General features: G+C 38.0%; 2 protein-coding genes across 53 annotated transcripts in view; one reads left to right on the forward strand and one right to left on the reverse strand.

Annotated features, from left to right (window-relative positions):
- The window catches only part of PRIMPOL (primase and DNA directed polymerase), a 57,945-nt gene extending 44,039 nt beyond the window's left edge, over positions 1-13,906 (forward strand). For 35 of the 50 annotated variants that reach the window (XR_014830418.1, XR_014830419.1, XR_014830420.1 and 32 more), the window contains 3 exons: positions 9,746-9,828; positions 9,923-9,969; positions 12,024-13,906. Coding sequence is in view for 41 of the 50 variants with exons in the window: in XM_085001003.1 (XP_084857129.1) it covers positions 9,746-9,828; positions 9,923-9,969; positions 12,024-12,269 (376 nt within the window). In the remaining 9 variants the exon portion in view is untranslated. The remainder of the gene's footprint in view (positions 1-9,745; positions 9,829-9,922; positions 9,970-12,023) is intronic. The other 15 variants (XR_014830425.1, XR_014830426.1, XM_085001019.1 and 12 more) reach the window with 1 other exon arrangement.
- CENPU (centromere protein U) overlaps positions 12,891-15,912 on the reverse strand; it is a 32,653-nt gene continuing 29,631 nt past the window's right edge. For all 3 annotated transcript variants that reach the window (XM_085001036.1, XM_013984043.3, XM_003133338.6), the window contains one exon: positions 12,891-13,237. In XM_085001036.1, coding sequence (XP_084857162.1) covers positions 13,124-13,237 — 114 coding nt within the window. In that variant the 3' untranslated portion in view covers positions 12,891-13,123. The remainder of the gene's footprint in view (positions 13,238-15,912) is intronic.

Here is a 15,912-nt window from a genome sequence, read left to right on the forward strand (position 1 = left end):
CCATTAAGGGTCCTGTGAACAAGCCCTAATTGCTGCCCCAGTTGCTTCAGGGATCGCCATTGTGGAAAGCCCTGCATCCGAGCACCACCCATTGCCCTCACCTCCCTAGGAATGCTTATTTCCTGCCGTTGCTACTGCCAAGGGCCCTAGGTGCTTCCCACATCCTCCCTGTGGTTTGCTGCCACTGCCAAAGGCCTAGCTACCAGGCACTGCCTGCAGGCAGGGCCCATTGTCCCTCCCTGGAAGCAAGGGAAGGCCATGCACCTACACACCCTCTGTTAAGGGGATAACAGCCTGCACACACTGAGGATGGAGACAGCAATTATCCAAACCAAAAGCAGCCCTCACACCAAAAAAACAGTCAACCCACACAGGCTACACACATAAATAGCCCTTTAAGACTACAGTAATTATTTTCCTTAAACTCTTAAGAATAAGAAAAAAGCAAAATGAAGAAGCATAGGAACCATTTCAGTTAAAAGAACAGGAGAATTCCCCTGAAGGAACAACAATGAAACATACCTCTTCAGTCTAATAGACACCAGGTTCAAAAAGGAGGTAATGACAAAACTGAAGGAATTAAGAACAGCTGACAGTAATGCAGATTACTTGAATATGGAACTAGAAACTATAAGAAGGAGCCCAGAAAAATTATAAAAATTCATTTGCTGCAATGCAAGCCTGAGCTAAAGGCATTGAACAGCAGAATGAACAATGCAGAGGCATGAATAATTGACTTGGAAGATAGAATAATGGAAATCACCCAATCAGGACAGCAGACAAAAAACCAAATTAAAAAAATGCAAGCAGTATAAGAGATCTGTGGGGTAATATCAAGCATTTCAATCTACGCATAATGGGAATCCCAGAAGGAGGAAAAAGAGAAAAGGGGGTTGAAAATGTATTTGAAGAAGAAATTATTGCTGAGAATTTCCCAAGGAAACATACCTAGATAACCTCAGAGGGTTCCCAAGAAGATGAACCCAGACAGACCTACAGCAAGACATGTTATAATAAAAATGGCAAAAATTAAGGAGAAGATTCTAAAGGCAGCAAGAGCAAACCAAAGAGTTAATTACAAGGGAAACTCCATAAGGCTGTCGTCTGATTTCGCTACAGAAATGCTACAGACCAAAAGAGAGTGGCAAGATATATTCAAAGTTCCATTACGGAAAAGTTTGTAACCTAGAATACTATACCCAGCAAGATTATCATTTAAAATAGAAGGGAGGGAGTTCCTGCTGTGGTGCAATGAGTTAAGAATGGCGAAGTTTGCAGCTGCAGTTGGAATTCAGTTCCTAACCTGGCAACTTCCATATGCCAAGGGTGTGGCCATAAAAAAAAAAAAAAAAAAGATGTACAGCATAATGATTTGACTTACGTAAATCATGGAATGATTACTGCAAGAAAATTAATATAGATTCATCATCTCATAGATATAAGATAAAAGGAAAAGAAAAATATCTTAAAACAGAGAAATAAAGAATTTATCAGACAAAAACTACAAGAATACAGCAATAGGGAGTTCCCATCGTGGCGCAGTGGTTAACGAATCCGACTAGGAACCATGAGGTTGCGGGTTCGGTCCCTGCCCTTGCTCAGTGGGTTAATGATCCGGCGTTGCCGTGAGCTGTGGTGTAGGTCACAGAGACGGCTCGGATCCCACGTTGCTGTGGCTCTGGCGTAGGCCAGTGGCTACTGCTCCGATTCGACCCCTAGCCTGGGAACCTCCATATGCCGCAGGAGCGGCCCAAAGAAATAGAAAAAAAAAAAAAAAAAAAAAAAAGAAATTATTTCAAGCTTCTTTTCTGACCACAAGGGCATGAAACTAGAAACCAACCATGGGAAAAGAGAAAAAACTAATTACATGGACACTAAGTAACATGCTACTAAAAAACCAAGGGGTCAATGAAGAAATCAAAAAGGAAATTAAAAAATACCTTGAGACAAATGACAATGAAAGCACAACCATATAAAACCTATGGGATGCTGCAAAAGTAGGTTCTCAAAAGAATTTCATAGTGACACAGGCCATCCTCAAAAAACGAGAAAAGTCTCAACCTAATTTATTACATCTAAAAGAATTAGAAAAAGAAGAGCATACAAAACCTAAAGTCAGCAGAAGGAAGGAAATCATAAAGATCAGAGAGGAAATCAGTAAAATAGAAATTTTAAAAAACAATACAGGAGTTCCTGTCATGGCTTAGTGGTTAACAAACCCGACTAGCATCCATGAGGACGTGGGTTTGATCCCTGGCCTTACTCAATGGGTTAAGGATCCTGCATTGCTGTGGCTGTGGCATAGGCCAGCAGCTACAGCCCCGATTCAGCCCCTAGCCTGGGAGTTTCCATATGCCACGGGTGCAGCCCTAAAGAGACAAAAAATAAAAATAAAAAACAATAGAAAAAAAAATCAATAAAACCATGATTTGCAAGGGTGAAAAAAAAAAAATCAACAAACCTCTGGCCAGATTGACCTAGAACAAAAGAGAGAGAACCTAAATAAAATGAGAGGTGAAAAAGGAGAGATCTCAACTGATAACTGCAGAAAAACAAAATATCATAGAATATGAACAATTATATGCCAACAAATCTGACAACCTAGAAGAAATGGACAACTTTCTAGGAACATACAGCCCATCAAAACTAAATGAAGAGGGAATAGATCATTTGAACAGACCAATTACTAGAAATGAAGTTGAATATTAAAAAAAAAACAAAAACCCCACACCTCCCTACAAACAAAAGTCTAGGACTAGATAGCTTCACAGGCAAATTCTACCAAACATACAAATAATTTATACTGATCTTTCCTAAAATCTTCCCCAAAATTGAAGAAGGAACACTTCCAAAGTGTTCCCAATTCTATGAAGCTTCCATCAACCTAATACCAAAACTAAAGATACTATAAAAAAATTTATAAGCCAATGTCTTTGATGAATACAGAAGCAAAAATTCTCAACAAAATTTTAGCAAATTAAATCCAGCAACACATGAAAAAACCGTACACCATGACCAAGTGGCTTTCATCCCATGTTCACAAGGATAGTTAATATATGCAAATCAATCAGTATATAATACACCACATTAGTTAATAAGAAAAGTCAAAAATCACATCATCTCAGTAGATGCAGAAAAAGCTTTTGACAAAATCCAACATCCATTCATGATTAAACTCTTAACCAAAGTGAGTATAGAGGGAACGTATCTCAACATAATAAAAGCTATTTATGACAAACCAACAGCCAATATAATACTCAATGAAGAAAAGCTGAAAGCCTTTCTGCTAAAATCTAGCACGAGACAAGGATGCCTACTCTCAACATAGTATTGGAGTCTTAGCCACAGCAACCAGACAAAAAGGGGAAACCGTATCCAGATTGGGAAGAGAAGAGGTAAAATTGTCACTATGTGCAGATGACATGATACTATATATAGAAAACCCTAAGGATGCCACACAAAAACTACTTGATTTCGTAAACGAATTCAGCAGAGTAGCAGGATACAAGATTAACATGCAGAAATCAGTTGCATTTCTGTATACTAACAGTGAAAATATTACAAAAGGACTATTTAAAAAACAGCTTTGAAAATCATACCCAGAAAAAATTAAATACCTAGGAACAAACCTGACCAAGGAGGTGAAAGACCATAAAACATTAATAAAGGAAACTAGAGAGGATTCAAAGAAATGGAAAGACATCTCATGTTCCTCATGCTGGCCATCCATATGCCGTCTTTGGAGAAATGGCTGTTTAGGTCTCCTGCCTGTTTTTCAATTGGGTTGTTTTGTTGTTGTTGAATTATATGAGCTGTTTGTATATTTTGGAGATAAGCCCCTGTCAGCTGCATCATTTGCAACTATTTTCTCCTATTCTGAAAGTTGTCTTTAAAAAAAAAAAAAAAGGTTTTCTTTGCTGTGCAAAAGCTTTTAAGTTTGAGTAGGTCCCATTTGTTCATTTTTGGTTTTATATTGTTGCCTTGGGAGACTGACCTAAGAAGACATTTGTACAGTTGATGTCAGAGAATATTTTGCCTATGTTCCCTTCTAGGAGTTTTATTTTGTCATGTTTAAGTCCTTTAGCCTTTTTTTTTTTTTTTCCCATCTTTTTGCCTTTTCTAGGGCTGCTCCCAGGGCATATGGAGGTTCCCAGGCTAGGGGTCCAATTGGAGCTGTAGTTGCTGGCCTATGCCAGAGCCACAGCAACTCGGGATCTGAGCCACGTTTGCAACTTACACCATAGCTCACGGCAACGCCAGATCCTTAACCCACTGAGCAAGGCCAGGGATTGAACCCACAACCTCATGGTTCCTAGTTGAATTCATTAACCACTGCACCATGATGGGAACTCCAGTCCTTTAGCCATTTTGAGTTTATTTTTGTGCATGGTATGAGGGTGTGTTCTAGTTTCATTGATTTACATGAAGCTGTACAGTTTTCCTAGCATCACTTGCTGGAAAGACTGTCTTTTTCTCATTTTATATTCTTGCCTCCTTTGTTGAAGATTAATTGACCATAGATGTCTGGGTTTATTTCTGGGCTCTCTGTTCTGCTCCATTGGTCCGTACGTCTGTTTTTATAGCAGTACTTCACTGTGTTGATTACTGTAGCTTTGTAATATTGTCTGAAGTCCGGGGGAGTTATGCTTCCTGCTTTTTTTTTTTTTCCCTCAGGGTTCCTTTGGCAATTCTGGGTCTTTTATGGTTCCACATAAATTTTTGGATTATTTGTTCTAGTTCTGTGAAAAATGGCATGGGTACTTTGATAAGGATTTCATTAAGTCTGTAGATTGCTTTGGGTAGTATGGCCATTTTAACAATATTAATTCTTCCAATCCAGGAGCATGGAATATCTTTCCATTTCTTTGAATGCTCTTTAATTTCCTCGATTAATATTTTATAGTTCACAACATGTCTTTTACCTCCTCGATCAGGTTATTCCTAAGCATTTAGTTTTTAAGGTTGTGATTTTAAAAGGTATCGTATTTTTATAGTCCTTTTTGAATATTTCATTGTTAGTGTACAGAAATGCAACTGATTTCTGAAAGTTACTCTTGTATCCTGCTACTTTGCTGAATTTGTTGATCAATTCAAGTAGTTTTTGTGTGGAGTTCTTAGGGTTTTCTATATATAGTATCATGTCGTCTGCATATAATGATAATTTTACCTCTTCCAGTTTGGATACCTTTTATTTCTTTTGTCTCCTGTGGCTAGGACTTCCAATACTCTGCTGAATAAAAGTGGTGAAAGTGGGCATCCTTGACAGTGCTATGTTTATATAAGTTAATTCAGTTTAAAAAAAAAGTTTTAAAAACTACAGTCAGTGTCCAAAGCTGTAATAGAAAAACACAAAGGAAAACACTACCCATAGTCCCAGAAGCAGTGATAATTATGGTTATGATTTTGGTGTATCTTTCTAGTCTTTTTTTTTTTTATGCTTAAAAGTTAACTGTGAAATACATCAGACATAAAATTGTGTATATAAAAGTGTGTATATAATGAATATGTACATTTTGAGCACTAATACTAAAAAGTCATATCTACCACCTGCCATAAGAAACAATTTATCCAAACCTCAGAAGCACCTTGGGACCCCAGTTTCTTCAAAGAGTGTAACTATTATCCTGATTTTTTTTTTTTTTTGCTTTGCTTTTTGGGCTGCACCTATGACATATGGAAGTTCCTGGACTTGAGGTCAGATTGGAACTACAGCTACCAGTGTACACCACAGCCGCAGCAATGCCAGATCTGAGCTGTGTCTGCGACCTACACCACAGCTCACAGCAACGCTGGATCCTTAACCCACTGATTGAGGCTAGGGATCGAACCCATATCCTCCTAGTCAGATTTGTTTCTGCGTGCCACAGTGGGAACTCGGTGTTTTCAGATTTTGTACTGCTCTGTAATCTCACCAATGCTTTTTTTTTTTTTTTTTTTTTGTCTGTGCCTTTGGAGCGGGGATTGAACCTGTGCCAGAGCAGTGACAACACTGGATCCTTAACACTCCAAGCCACCAGGGAACTCCTCACCAACACTTTTTATTTTATTTTGCTTTTTATGGCTGCACCCACGGCATATGGAGGTTCCCAGGCTAGGGGTTGTATCAGAGCTGTACTTGTTGGCCTATGCCACGGCAACTTGGGATCCAAGCTGTGTCTTCGACCTACACCGTAGCTCATAGCAACGCTGGATCCTTAACCCACTGAGGCCAGGGATCAAACCTGTAACCTCAGGGTTCCTAGTCAGATTCGTTTCTGCTGTGCCATGATGGGAACTCCTCACCAACACTTCTTATCATTAAGTTTTAAAAGTGTGCTTTGCTAGTCTGGTGAATGTAAAATGATATTGCTGTCTTCATCTGAAAGTCCCTGATTACTAATGAATTTGAAGATTGGATTGTTAAACCTCACTTGGAGACTTTACCCAATGTTAAGCTTTGGTAATGTTAAGCTTTAGTTAAGCTTTACCCAATTAAGCTTTAGTAATATGTTTATTTTCCGCTTTCCTTTTTTTTTCTTGGCCATGCCCACAGCATGCTGAAGGTCCTGGCCCAGGAATCAAATCTGCACTACAGCAGTGATATAATGCCAGGTCCTTAACTTGCTGAGCCACCAGGGAACTCCCTAATAGTTTTAAAGATACAAGGCATCAAGGCACAGTAAAGCAGAGTGAGGCCCTGACATCTGGCAAGGCTCCCCACATCCTTCCTGCATCTGGATACTTTCTCTAACCCGGGTTGAGGCAGAAGTGAGCAGTCACTGCACACAGCAGGGAGTGTTAAGGTTGTAAAATGTCTGTGTTTTATATTCACAGTTACAGAGAATGTATCACATGTCCAGAGAATTGTACCTCATAAATCCGTAGACTCTAGGCTTGTTTGTCATCTGCAGCAACAGAAACACCCTGTAAAAAGCATTCTATAGATAAGGATTCTCCCCCTGGCAAACTGCCGTTAATTGAGAGGTTCCTGGTGCCCTTAGAATCTCAGTAATTTTTTCTCATTGCTCCAAGTACAAAAGAAATACCTAACAGTTCTGTTTATTAATCAGTTTTCAAGTAACTTAAGTATTTGTCCTAATAATTTAGTAGATCTTTGAAAAAACAATATTCATCAATTGAAAGAAAATATATTTCATTTTTTAAAAAATTGAGGTATAATTGACATATACCGGTTTCACATGTACAGCATGATCTGATATCTGTATACATTGCAAAATGATCTCTACAATAAATCATTAGGGAGTTCCGCTAGTGGCTCAGCGGAAACGAATCCAGCTGGCATCCATGAGGATGCTGGTTCAATCCCTGGCCTCGCTCAGTGGGTTAAAGGATCGGCATTGCCGTGAGCTGTGGTGTAGGTTACAGACATGGCTGATAGCTGGTGTTGCTGTGGCTGTGGTGTAGACCGGCAGCTGTAGGTCTCCGATTTGACCCCTAGCCTGAGAACTGCCATATGCTACAGATGCAGCCCTAAAAAGCAAAAAATAAAAAGAAATAAATATATCTAGTTAACATCCATCACCATGCACACATGCATAGTTATTTTTTTTCTTTGGATGAGAACTTGTAAGATTTATTCTCTTACCAGTTTTCAGATAAGAAATACGGTATCAACTACAGTCACCATGTGTACATTACATGTGACTTTCCTTATACCTGAAAATTCAGAACTTTTGACCCTTCTTAAGTATTATTAATGGGCTGTGTGTTGTTTTCCTCACTGCATACACAAACTCTTATACCTTGGAATGAGGCTGGTCATTGCCACCCCCACAGTGGTCATGTCTCATTCCACATTGATGTTTATGGTACTGTTTACCACAGCCACCACCAAAAAACATAGCTCCACAAAAACGGGGCATCACTGAAAGGAATGAAGGGTGACATCGCACTGAAGCTGTGCTTTACAAGCACATAGTTTGCAGGATACTTGGCAGATGTCAGGTGTCACTGTGTTTCTCTAGGAAGATATAAATATCCTACATGCCCTGGGGCACTTCGGTGTGCAGTTTAGGAATGGCAGCATCAGTCTGTGTGTTAGGAAGTCTATTATTGCAATGTTTATCCAGCAGTTAGACTGCGTTGCTAGCATTTTTCATTCCTTGGTACCTGTCCCAATACCATATTCATAGAATATTAGCCACTTTATATTTCTTTTTCTGTGAAACGTGGGAAGATTTTAAACTACTTAATCAAATTTAAAATTAAATTTAGCAGTTACAGGATTGTTGAGGTTTTCTGTAACTATAAGTTTGCTTGGTTTGGTATATTTTTACCTAGTACTTTGCTCTGCCAAAATTTCAACATTATTGTGAAAAGTTCATACTATTTTTATATTTTTAGTATATTCTGCATTTGTAATTATATCATTTAATTTCTAATGACATATCTTTATATCATCTTTTTTTTTTTTTTTGCCATTTCTTGGGCCGCTTCCGTGGCATATGGAGATTCCCAGGCCAGGGGTCTAATTGGAGCTGTAGCCACCGTCCTATACCAGAGCCACAGCAACGCAGGATCCGAGCCGTCTCTGTGACCTACACCACAGCTCACAGTAACGCTGGATCCTTAACCCACTGAGCAAGGCCGGGGATCGAACCCGCAACCTCATGGTTCCTAGTTGGATTCGTTAACCACTGCGCCACGATGGGAACTCCTATATCTTTATCTTTTTAAAAAATTAATCTGGCAAGAATTTTATTAGTCTTTACATTTTGGCCTTGATTCTTCTAAATTTTTGCTCTTTATTACTTCCTGCCTTTTAATTTACTAAAGCTTATCTGTTCATTTTCTAAATTACTTATTTGTGTTCAGCCATTCTTTTTTGCAGATAACTTTTTAGGATTCTAAATTTGTCTTAGTTCTGTATCAGATATTTCAATATATAATTTCAATTCCATTCATTTCTTAACATTCTAATTGTCATCATTTTTCATTGTGTCACTTGATTATTAAAAATATTTTTAATTTCTAAGTTATGAGTTTTAGCTATCTTTTTGTTATTTATTTCTAAATAATTTGCTTTGTGGTCAGAGAAAGTGTGTGAAAGAATACTTTTAAATTTGATTCAGGGGAGCTCCTGTCGTGGCTCAGTGGGAACAAATCTAACTAGCATCCATGAGGACACAGGTTTGATCCCAAGCCTTGCTCGGTTAAGGATCCAGCGTTGCTGTGAGCTGTTGTGTAGGCTGGCAGCTACAACTCCGATTCGACCGACCCCTAGCCTGGGAACTTACATATGCTGTGGGTGTGGCCCTAAAATTAAAAAAAAATTTTTTTTTTGATTCACATTGTACCTAGTATAGTCAGTTTTTATAATTGTTTTATATTCTCATTCAGATTTTCTATATTCTGAGTTTTGGGGGGGGTGATCAGTTATCAAGAGTGTTTTTTAAAATCTTGATATATGATTGAAGATGTTTCTTTATCCTTGAAGTTTTGTCAGTTTTTCTGACATTCCGAAGTTCTCTTATTTGAAGAGTACAGTTTGGGAATTATATCTTCCTGGGAATAATTCTTATCAATATTCTTGCCATAAAACCTGTTTCGGGTGATATTTTTGGCAACCATGATTTTCTTTGGTTGATGTATGATCTGTTCTCATCCTTTTTAAACTTTTCTCCATCTTTAAGTCTTTTGGCATATCTCTTGTAAATGGCATGTAGCTGAATTTTGCTTTCTGTCCAGTCAGTCTGTATAGTAATTTTTTTAATTCACATATAGTAATTTTTTTTTTAACACAAAGGATTTTGGTTGACCTAAAAAATGAAGTTTGGTATCAAAAATGCCATGACCCTGTATGCAAAGCAGAAAACTTCAAATCTAACTGTAAGTTACTAATTTTTACATTTACCACAAAGTAAAAATTAGATATTAAAATGAAGTAATTTAGATAAAATTATTTTACTGTCTTCTGATGCAGGTTTCCCATTACCGCCTGAAGTATGTCTCCTGTCTCTTCTCAAAGAAGTAAGTAGTTTTTAGTTTCCTTCTCCTTACTAATTAGTTCTTGGTACAGCAGTATAAATGAGCTAATGGTATCCAGGTAGTGTTCAAACACTGTTTGGTACCTTGTTTTCACTTAGTAAGATTCTGTAATGATTGTTCCATCTCAGCACATATCTGATAATATGAACCTCATTTTTTTCCCACTGCTGTGTAAGAAATTGTATAGCTAGCTATTTCACCAGTTTCAGACACTTAAGTTTTTCATTTTTTGCTTTACAAAGTATATCAAAATACTCATCTTTGTTTCTTTTAAACAGCTATATCTAGGTAGGAAGAATTCTAGAAGTAGAATTGTGTCAAAGGGTGTATGCATTTTCAATTCTGGTAGATATTACCATTTTTCCTTAAAAAAAACCAAAACTTTTATTTACCTAAGTAGTTCATATTCATTATAGAAAAAAAAATTAGAAAATACATAAAGTGCACAGGGGAAAAATGATAGGAAATTAGACTTTACAGTTTATGGGACTAAATTACCCTACACTTGCCAGCCTTGCTTATTTTTTACCTTTTAATCTCTACCAACCTGGTAGGTATCATAAAGGGGCATTTCAGCTGTTGTAATTTACACTTCTTAACAATGCTCTTTAACTTTTCAAAAGATTTACTGTGTATTTCTCTTATGGACTGCTTGTAACTGTCTTCTGTCTACTTTTCTATGGGATCTTATTAATATTTTACAAGAATTTTTTATTAAGTACTCTTTTGTCATGTTTTCTAGGCATTAATTTAGTGGGTTTTATTCCCCCACATCTTTCAGCCTTTTCCTTTATCCTGTTATGGTTAGAATAAACGTTACTTGCTTCGGGCTGAATTAGTGCTTGAGTTTACAATCTGGACAACTGGTGCCCATTCAATTTGATTTTTTAAAAAATCTGAAAAAAACTCACACATCCAAGATTGAAGTGGTAGAAATCTCACACTTGGTCTGTGGGAGCTAGACATAAAAGAGCTGATAGCCAGATTCTCTGGTAAATACAAGGGTTAAAAAGTGTTTGGGGGAAGTTTCCTCGTGGCTCAGCAGGTTAAGGATTTGGCGTTGTCACTGCTGTGGCTGAGTTGAGGGAACTCCATTACACGTTACTTTCAATGAATCCTGTTTTAGGCATCTCAGGCTGATCTAACAACAAACTTCTCAGTTCTGGAGGCTGGAAAGTCCAAGATCAGGATGCTGGCAGACTCAGGTCAGCTTCCTGGGTCATTGAGAGCTATCTTCCATGTCCTTCCACAGTAGGAGGGATCAGAGAGCTCTCTGTGGTCTTTTATAAGGACATTAATCTCATTCATGGGTTCTGGCCTCATGTTCTAATCACCTGCCAGAGACTTCACCTCCTAATACCATCACACTGGGGGTTAGGGTTTTTCAACTTGAACGGTGGTGGCTGGGGGTGGGATTGGGGGGGGGGCGGGAAGCATTCAGTCCACTAGAAGCCTCCTGAGAGTAAGTTAAAGACATCAAAACCCTTCCTTATCTCAATATTTAAGCATGTAGCTGGAGAATAAGGACAGTCTTATATACCTATAGTGAAATTCAGAAAATTTGATAAAATACTATAATATACAAATCCATAGTCATACATTGACAATTGTTTCAAAACTGCTCTTTATAACTTTCTCAATCCTTGTTAATTTTTAAAATACTTGGTAGAGAAATGAGTCTGTTAAGATTTCAGATACATTTTCCCACTTGCCTTCAGCTGGCTTATCCACTTAAAAAAAAAAAAAAAAGTCTACCCTTGCTCTAGCCCCATCTTTGTACACTGAAGACTGTACCACAGGAACTACAGGCATTTCCAGATTTGGAGTTTTAAGAGTTTGAGCCACAAAGGCAGCAACAGTGAGCCCATCCCCATGGTGCCTCTATCATCCAGTGCATTCATTTCAGGAGCTATTGAACTGAATGCCCTAATTCAACATAGATGGACCATATGGTGAAATTGTCACACCTTCTGATTGAATAACTGGTATTTTCTTCCTCCTCCATTCTCCCTCACCATCCCCTTTGGAACTTAAAGGAAGAGGAGTTTACAACAGATGAAACAGCAAACAAGGAAACCAGGAATCCTTATGAAGCACCATCCAGAGCATTGTCAAAAGGTACATTTTCTGATGTTGACTGGGATAATAGCATTGATGACACTTATTTTTTGGAGGCTACAGAAGATGCTGAATTGGTAGAAGCTGCAGAGAACAGTCTTCTCGGTTATGATGGAGTAGATGAAATTCCTGATGAACTAATTATAGAAGTATTACAAGAGTAGCTAATTATGGACATTTATATAACCAGGCTATGATTTGCTTCAAGAGCGATTTAATAACATAGTAACTTATTGTTAAAATGTGTTATGTATCAACTATGTTTTATCACTTTGCTTCCAATTTTTTTTTTACTGAAACCAGTTTTATCAAAAATTAATTCAGTGTGCTTAAATTCAGTACAGATCTTATTTGATCAACAAAGTTGGTCTATGTTCACATCAGCTTGATTCTGCATGTTTATATGTAGGGTAAAACATGTGTATGTCTTGGGCTGATTAGGTATCAACATTTTAACTCATTACTTGATATTAACCAGAAAATTAGGACCTCTAAAACTAACTGTCCTAATTTTTAGTAACATTTTTTTCATTGAAGTATAAATGATTTATAATGTTTCTGGTATACTGCAAAGTGACTGAGTGATATATTTTTTCATATTCTTTTCCATTACGGCTTGTTACAGATCAGCAAGACCTTACTGTTTATCCCTTCTGTATATAATTGTTTACATTTGCTATTCCCAGTTCATCCGTCCCCTACTCCCCCTTGGCAATCACTGATCTGTTCCTCTGTGAGAGTGACAAAGTAAAATTAAATTTTGGTGGTGAAACCATACAGCCAGCTTGACCAATGAGACAAGTTTATTTTTTAATGTATCTGAGAATATTGCTATAACAATAAAAAAATTTTCAACTGAAAATTTAGGTTTTTTTCCTCCCAATTTTCTTTGTGGAAAAATACGTTGGAAAAATCCATTATCTCCCTTTTTGGTTATTAATTAAAAAGTACAGTTTCAGAAGGTAACAGGCAGTAGCTTGAGACTAATCTTTGTATGTGTACACTTTAGTAAACTGGTTCATTTCTGGTCAAGGAGCTTTTCCAATTGATAGTTGCTATTTTGCAGATGGTTTTCAGTTCCCAAAAGAGGTCTTGCTTTGAATAGCAGAGCTGGAAGGCTAGATGAATCATACTGTTGAAGGAAAACAACTTTAGATTAACAAATATAAAAAACTTTTATAACCCTATCCATTCATTGTTATGTAGCTCTGTGTTACAACCAAATGCCAGTGTAATAGAGCTTTCTGTAAATCACTCTTCCTCTTTTTTTTTGAGAAAACTAGTTTTAATGTTTCTTTAAGAGAGTTGGTAAGCAAGATTGCAAAGGAACTGCTTTGCAAAACTTGAGCCAGTCATCCCAGAATATCAGTTGATTCAAAGAACTGTGGCATCTGAATTATTTAAAACAAAATCATTTCTGGGACAGGTCAAGACTTGGTTTGGGCAAGTCAGCTAGAGTTCTGTGGGATCTGCTTGATCTCATACCTATTTTAAATACAGAAAAACAGATGACAGATTTATTTATTGCAAAAACTGATGGAACAAGAACATGAGGCCCATGAAAATCCATTATCTCGTGGGAGAGGGAGGGATTGGCATATATACACTATTACACATGGGATGGATGGTCAACGGGGACCTGCTCTATAGCACAGGGGACTAACTCTACTCACTAGTCTATGAGGGAAAAGAATTTGAAAAAGAATGGATATGTATATTTGTGCAACTGAATCACTTTGATGTAAAGCAGAAACACTGTAAAACTATATATGTCAATAAAATTTTTAAAAAATTTAAGAAATCATCTGGAAAAATTGTTTGATCTGAGACTAAATTAACATAGACTAAACATAAACCCCACCATAAAGTAGAAAAAACTCAAGATTTTGAAATAATTAACAAAGCCAAACTTCACGGTACAAATTGTATCCTAAGGGTAAGCAAATCCTGACAGTTGTATGATAGTTTTTGTTGTCTAATATGTTTTCAAGGTGGTTTTCTTAGAAATGAAATTGAGCAGCAGGGCTGTGACTGCTACCCACATAATAATGGAATACTGCCTACTCTATTTACTACCCACTATATTACTTGGCAATTCAGTTTAACAAATATTTGCGAGCCTAACCTGTCCAAGCTACCATAGGGCAGCTGCTCCCAGGGAGGAGGGCAGGGGAAGAAGGAACATTTGATTTTTAGTTTAGGGAAAGTGATAAGACATATAATATACCCCAATAAAGATACATGTATATACATTGTATGATTTATGTAAAAGTATGTTACGGCATGTAAATTTCTCTATAACTTAACCAGCTCAGATGAATCAAAATGCTTATCCAAACAGTAGCAAAGTCTGCAGCAAAAATCAGAAAAGCAACTACAAAGTTTACTAAACAATAACATGCCTCACTTTTCCATACTACATGTTTTTTATTTTTTTTAGGGCCACACCTGCAGCATATGGAAGTTCCCAGGCTAGGGGGTCAAACCAGCCTGGGAACTTCCCAGGCTTCCCACCTACACCATAGCAACGCAAGATCCTTAACCTATTGAATGAAGCCAGGGATTGAACCCACATCCGCACAAATAGTAGTCAGGTTCTTAACCTGCTGGGCCACAACAGGAACTCCTACATATCGGGAGACATGTTTCTACAATCTTTTCTTAGCCTCTTTGCTTCTCTTTTCTATGCTGAAAACTCCATCTTGTGCTTTACCTTTACCCTATATTCCTGCTTGAAAAACAGTCGCAGTGCTGGTAAATAACTAAAGCTTAAGAACAAAGACAAAGAGGCATAAGTTATTCATGTGGTCAGCTGAATACGGACATAATGTGTTGGTCTAGGCATGCTGGACCTGTCCAGATTGGCACGCCTGATACATCCTGTTAAAATAAGAGGAAGAGGAGCCTCAAGGCCCCAGGGGGTTTATGAGGGGTCGTTAGAGGGATATGCATCAGCAAGGAGAATGAGGTGCAAACCTAGGCACACCATCTGTGGAAGCACAATGGTGATTCTTTGGATGCTATGCAGACAGCTGACGCCAGGCTTCCTCAATGCTAATGATTGTTAAATGCCTAAAGGCCAGAGTAAAAGCTTAACCAGCTACCAGCGATGTGACTTTTAAAACAATAAACTGCATCCTGCACCTACAGCCCCCTCCTCACTTGATGTAATCCTAAAGAGCACAATAAAAGCAGTGTGGTTTCTTAAGGCGGGGCTCTTGGTCCCCGAGACTTTGAGTCCCTGCTTTCCACCTTTGATTAAGAAAAATGTCTCTGTGTCTTGGAGTTCCCGTTGTGGCGCAGTAGTTAACGAATCCGACTAGGGAACCATGAGATTGCGGGTTCAATCCCTGGCCTTGCTCAGTGGGTTAAGGATTCGGCGTTGCCGTGCGCTGTGGTGTAGGTCGCAGACGCGGCTCAGATCCAGCATTGCTGTGGCTCTGATGTAGACCGGAGGCTATGGCTCTGATTAGACCCCTAGCCTGGGAACTCCATGTGCCGAGGGTGCAGCCCTAGAAAAAGACAAAAAGAAAAAAATGTCTCTGTGTCTTGTTTTATGTTAATCTTTCCTTAAGTTTCACAGCGCCCAATCTTCAGCCCTCACCTTCTGAGCTGGTCTCAGCACCTACATGCTCTTTTAAAATATTTTTCCGCTTCTAAAATTACACCTACCACTTATATAAGATAATGACTAGTTTTTCAGAAACAAGATACTAAAAAAATAGACTGAACAAATAACAAGAGGTTGGTTTTTAAAACATGTCTGAATGGTTTTAGATTGATGACAGTTATAGAAAAGCCTAGTTG

This window comes from Sus scrofa, chromosome 15, assembly GCF_054392235.1.
Source record: "Sus scrofa isolate SSC_HxYL_T2T_F1_AM1 chromosome 15, Sscrofa_HxYL_maternal_Yorkshire_Landrace_v2.0, whole genome shotgun sequence".
In the NCBI taxonomy this organism is placed as follows: Eukaryota; Metazoa; Chordata; class Mammalia; order Artiodactyla; family Suidae; genus Sus; species Sus scrofa.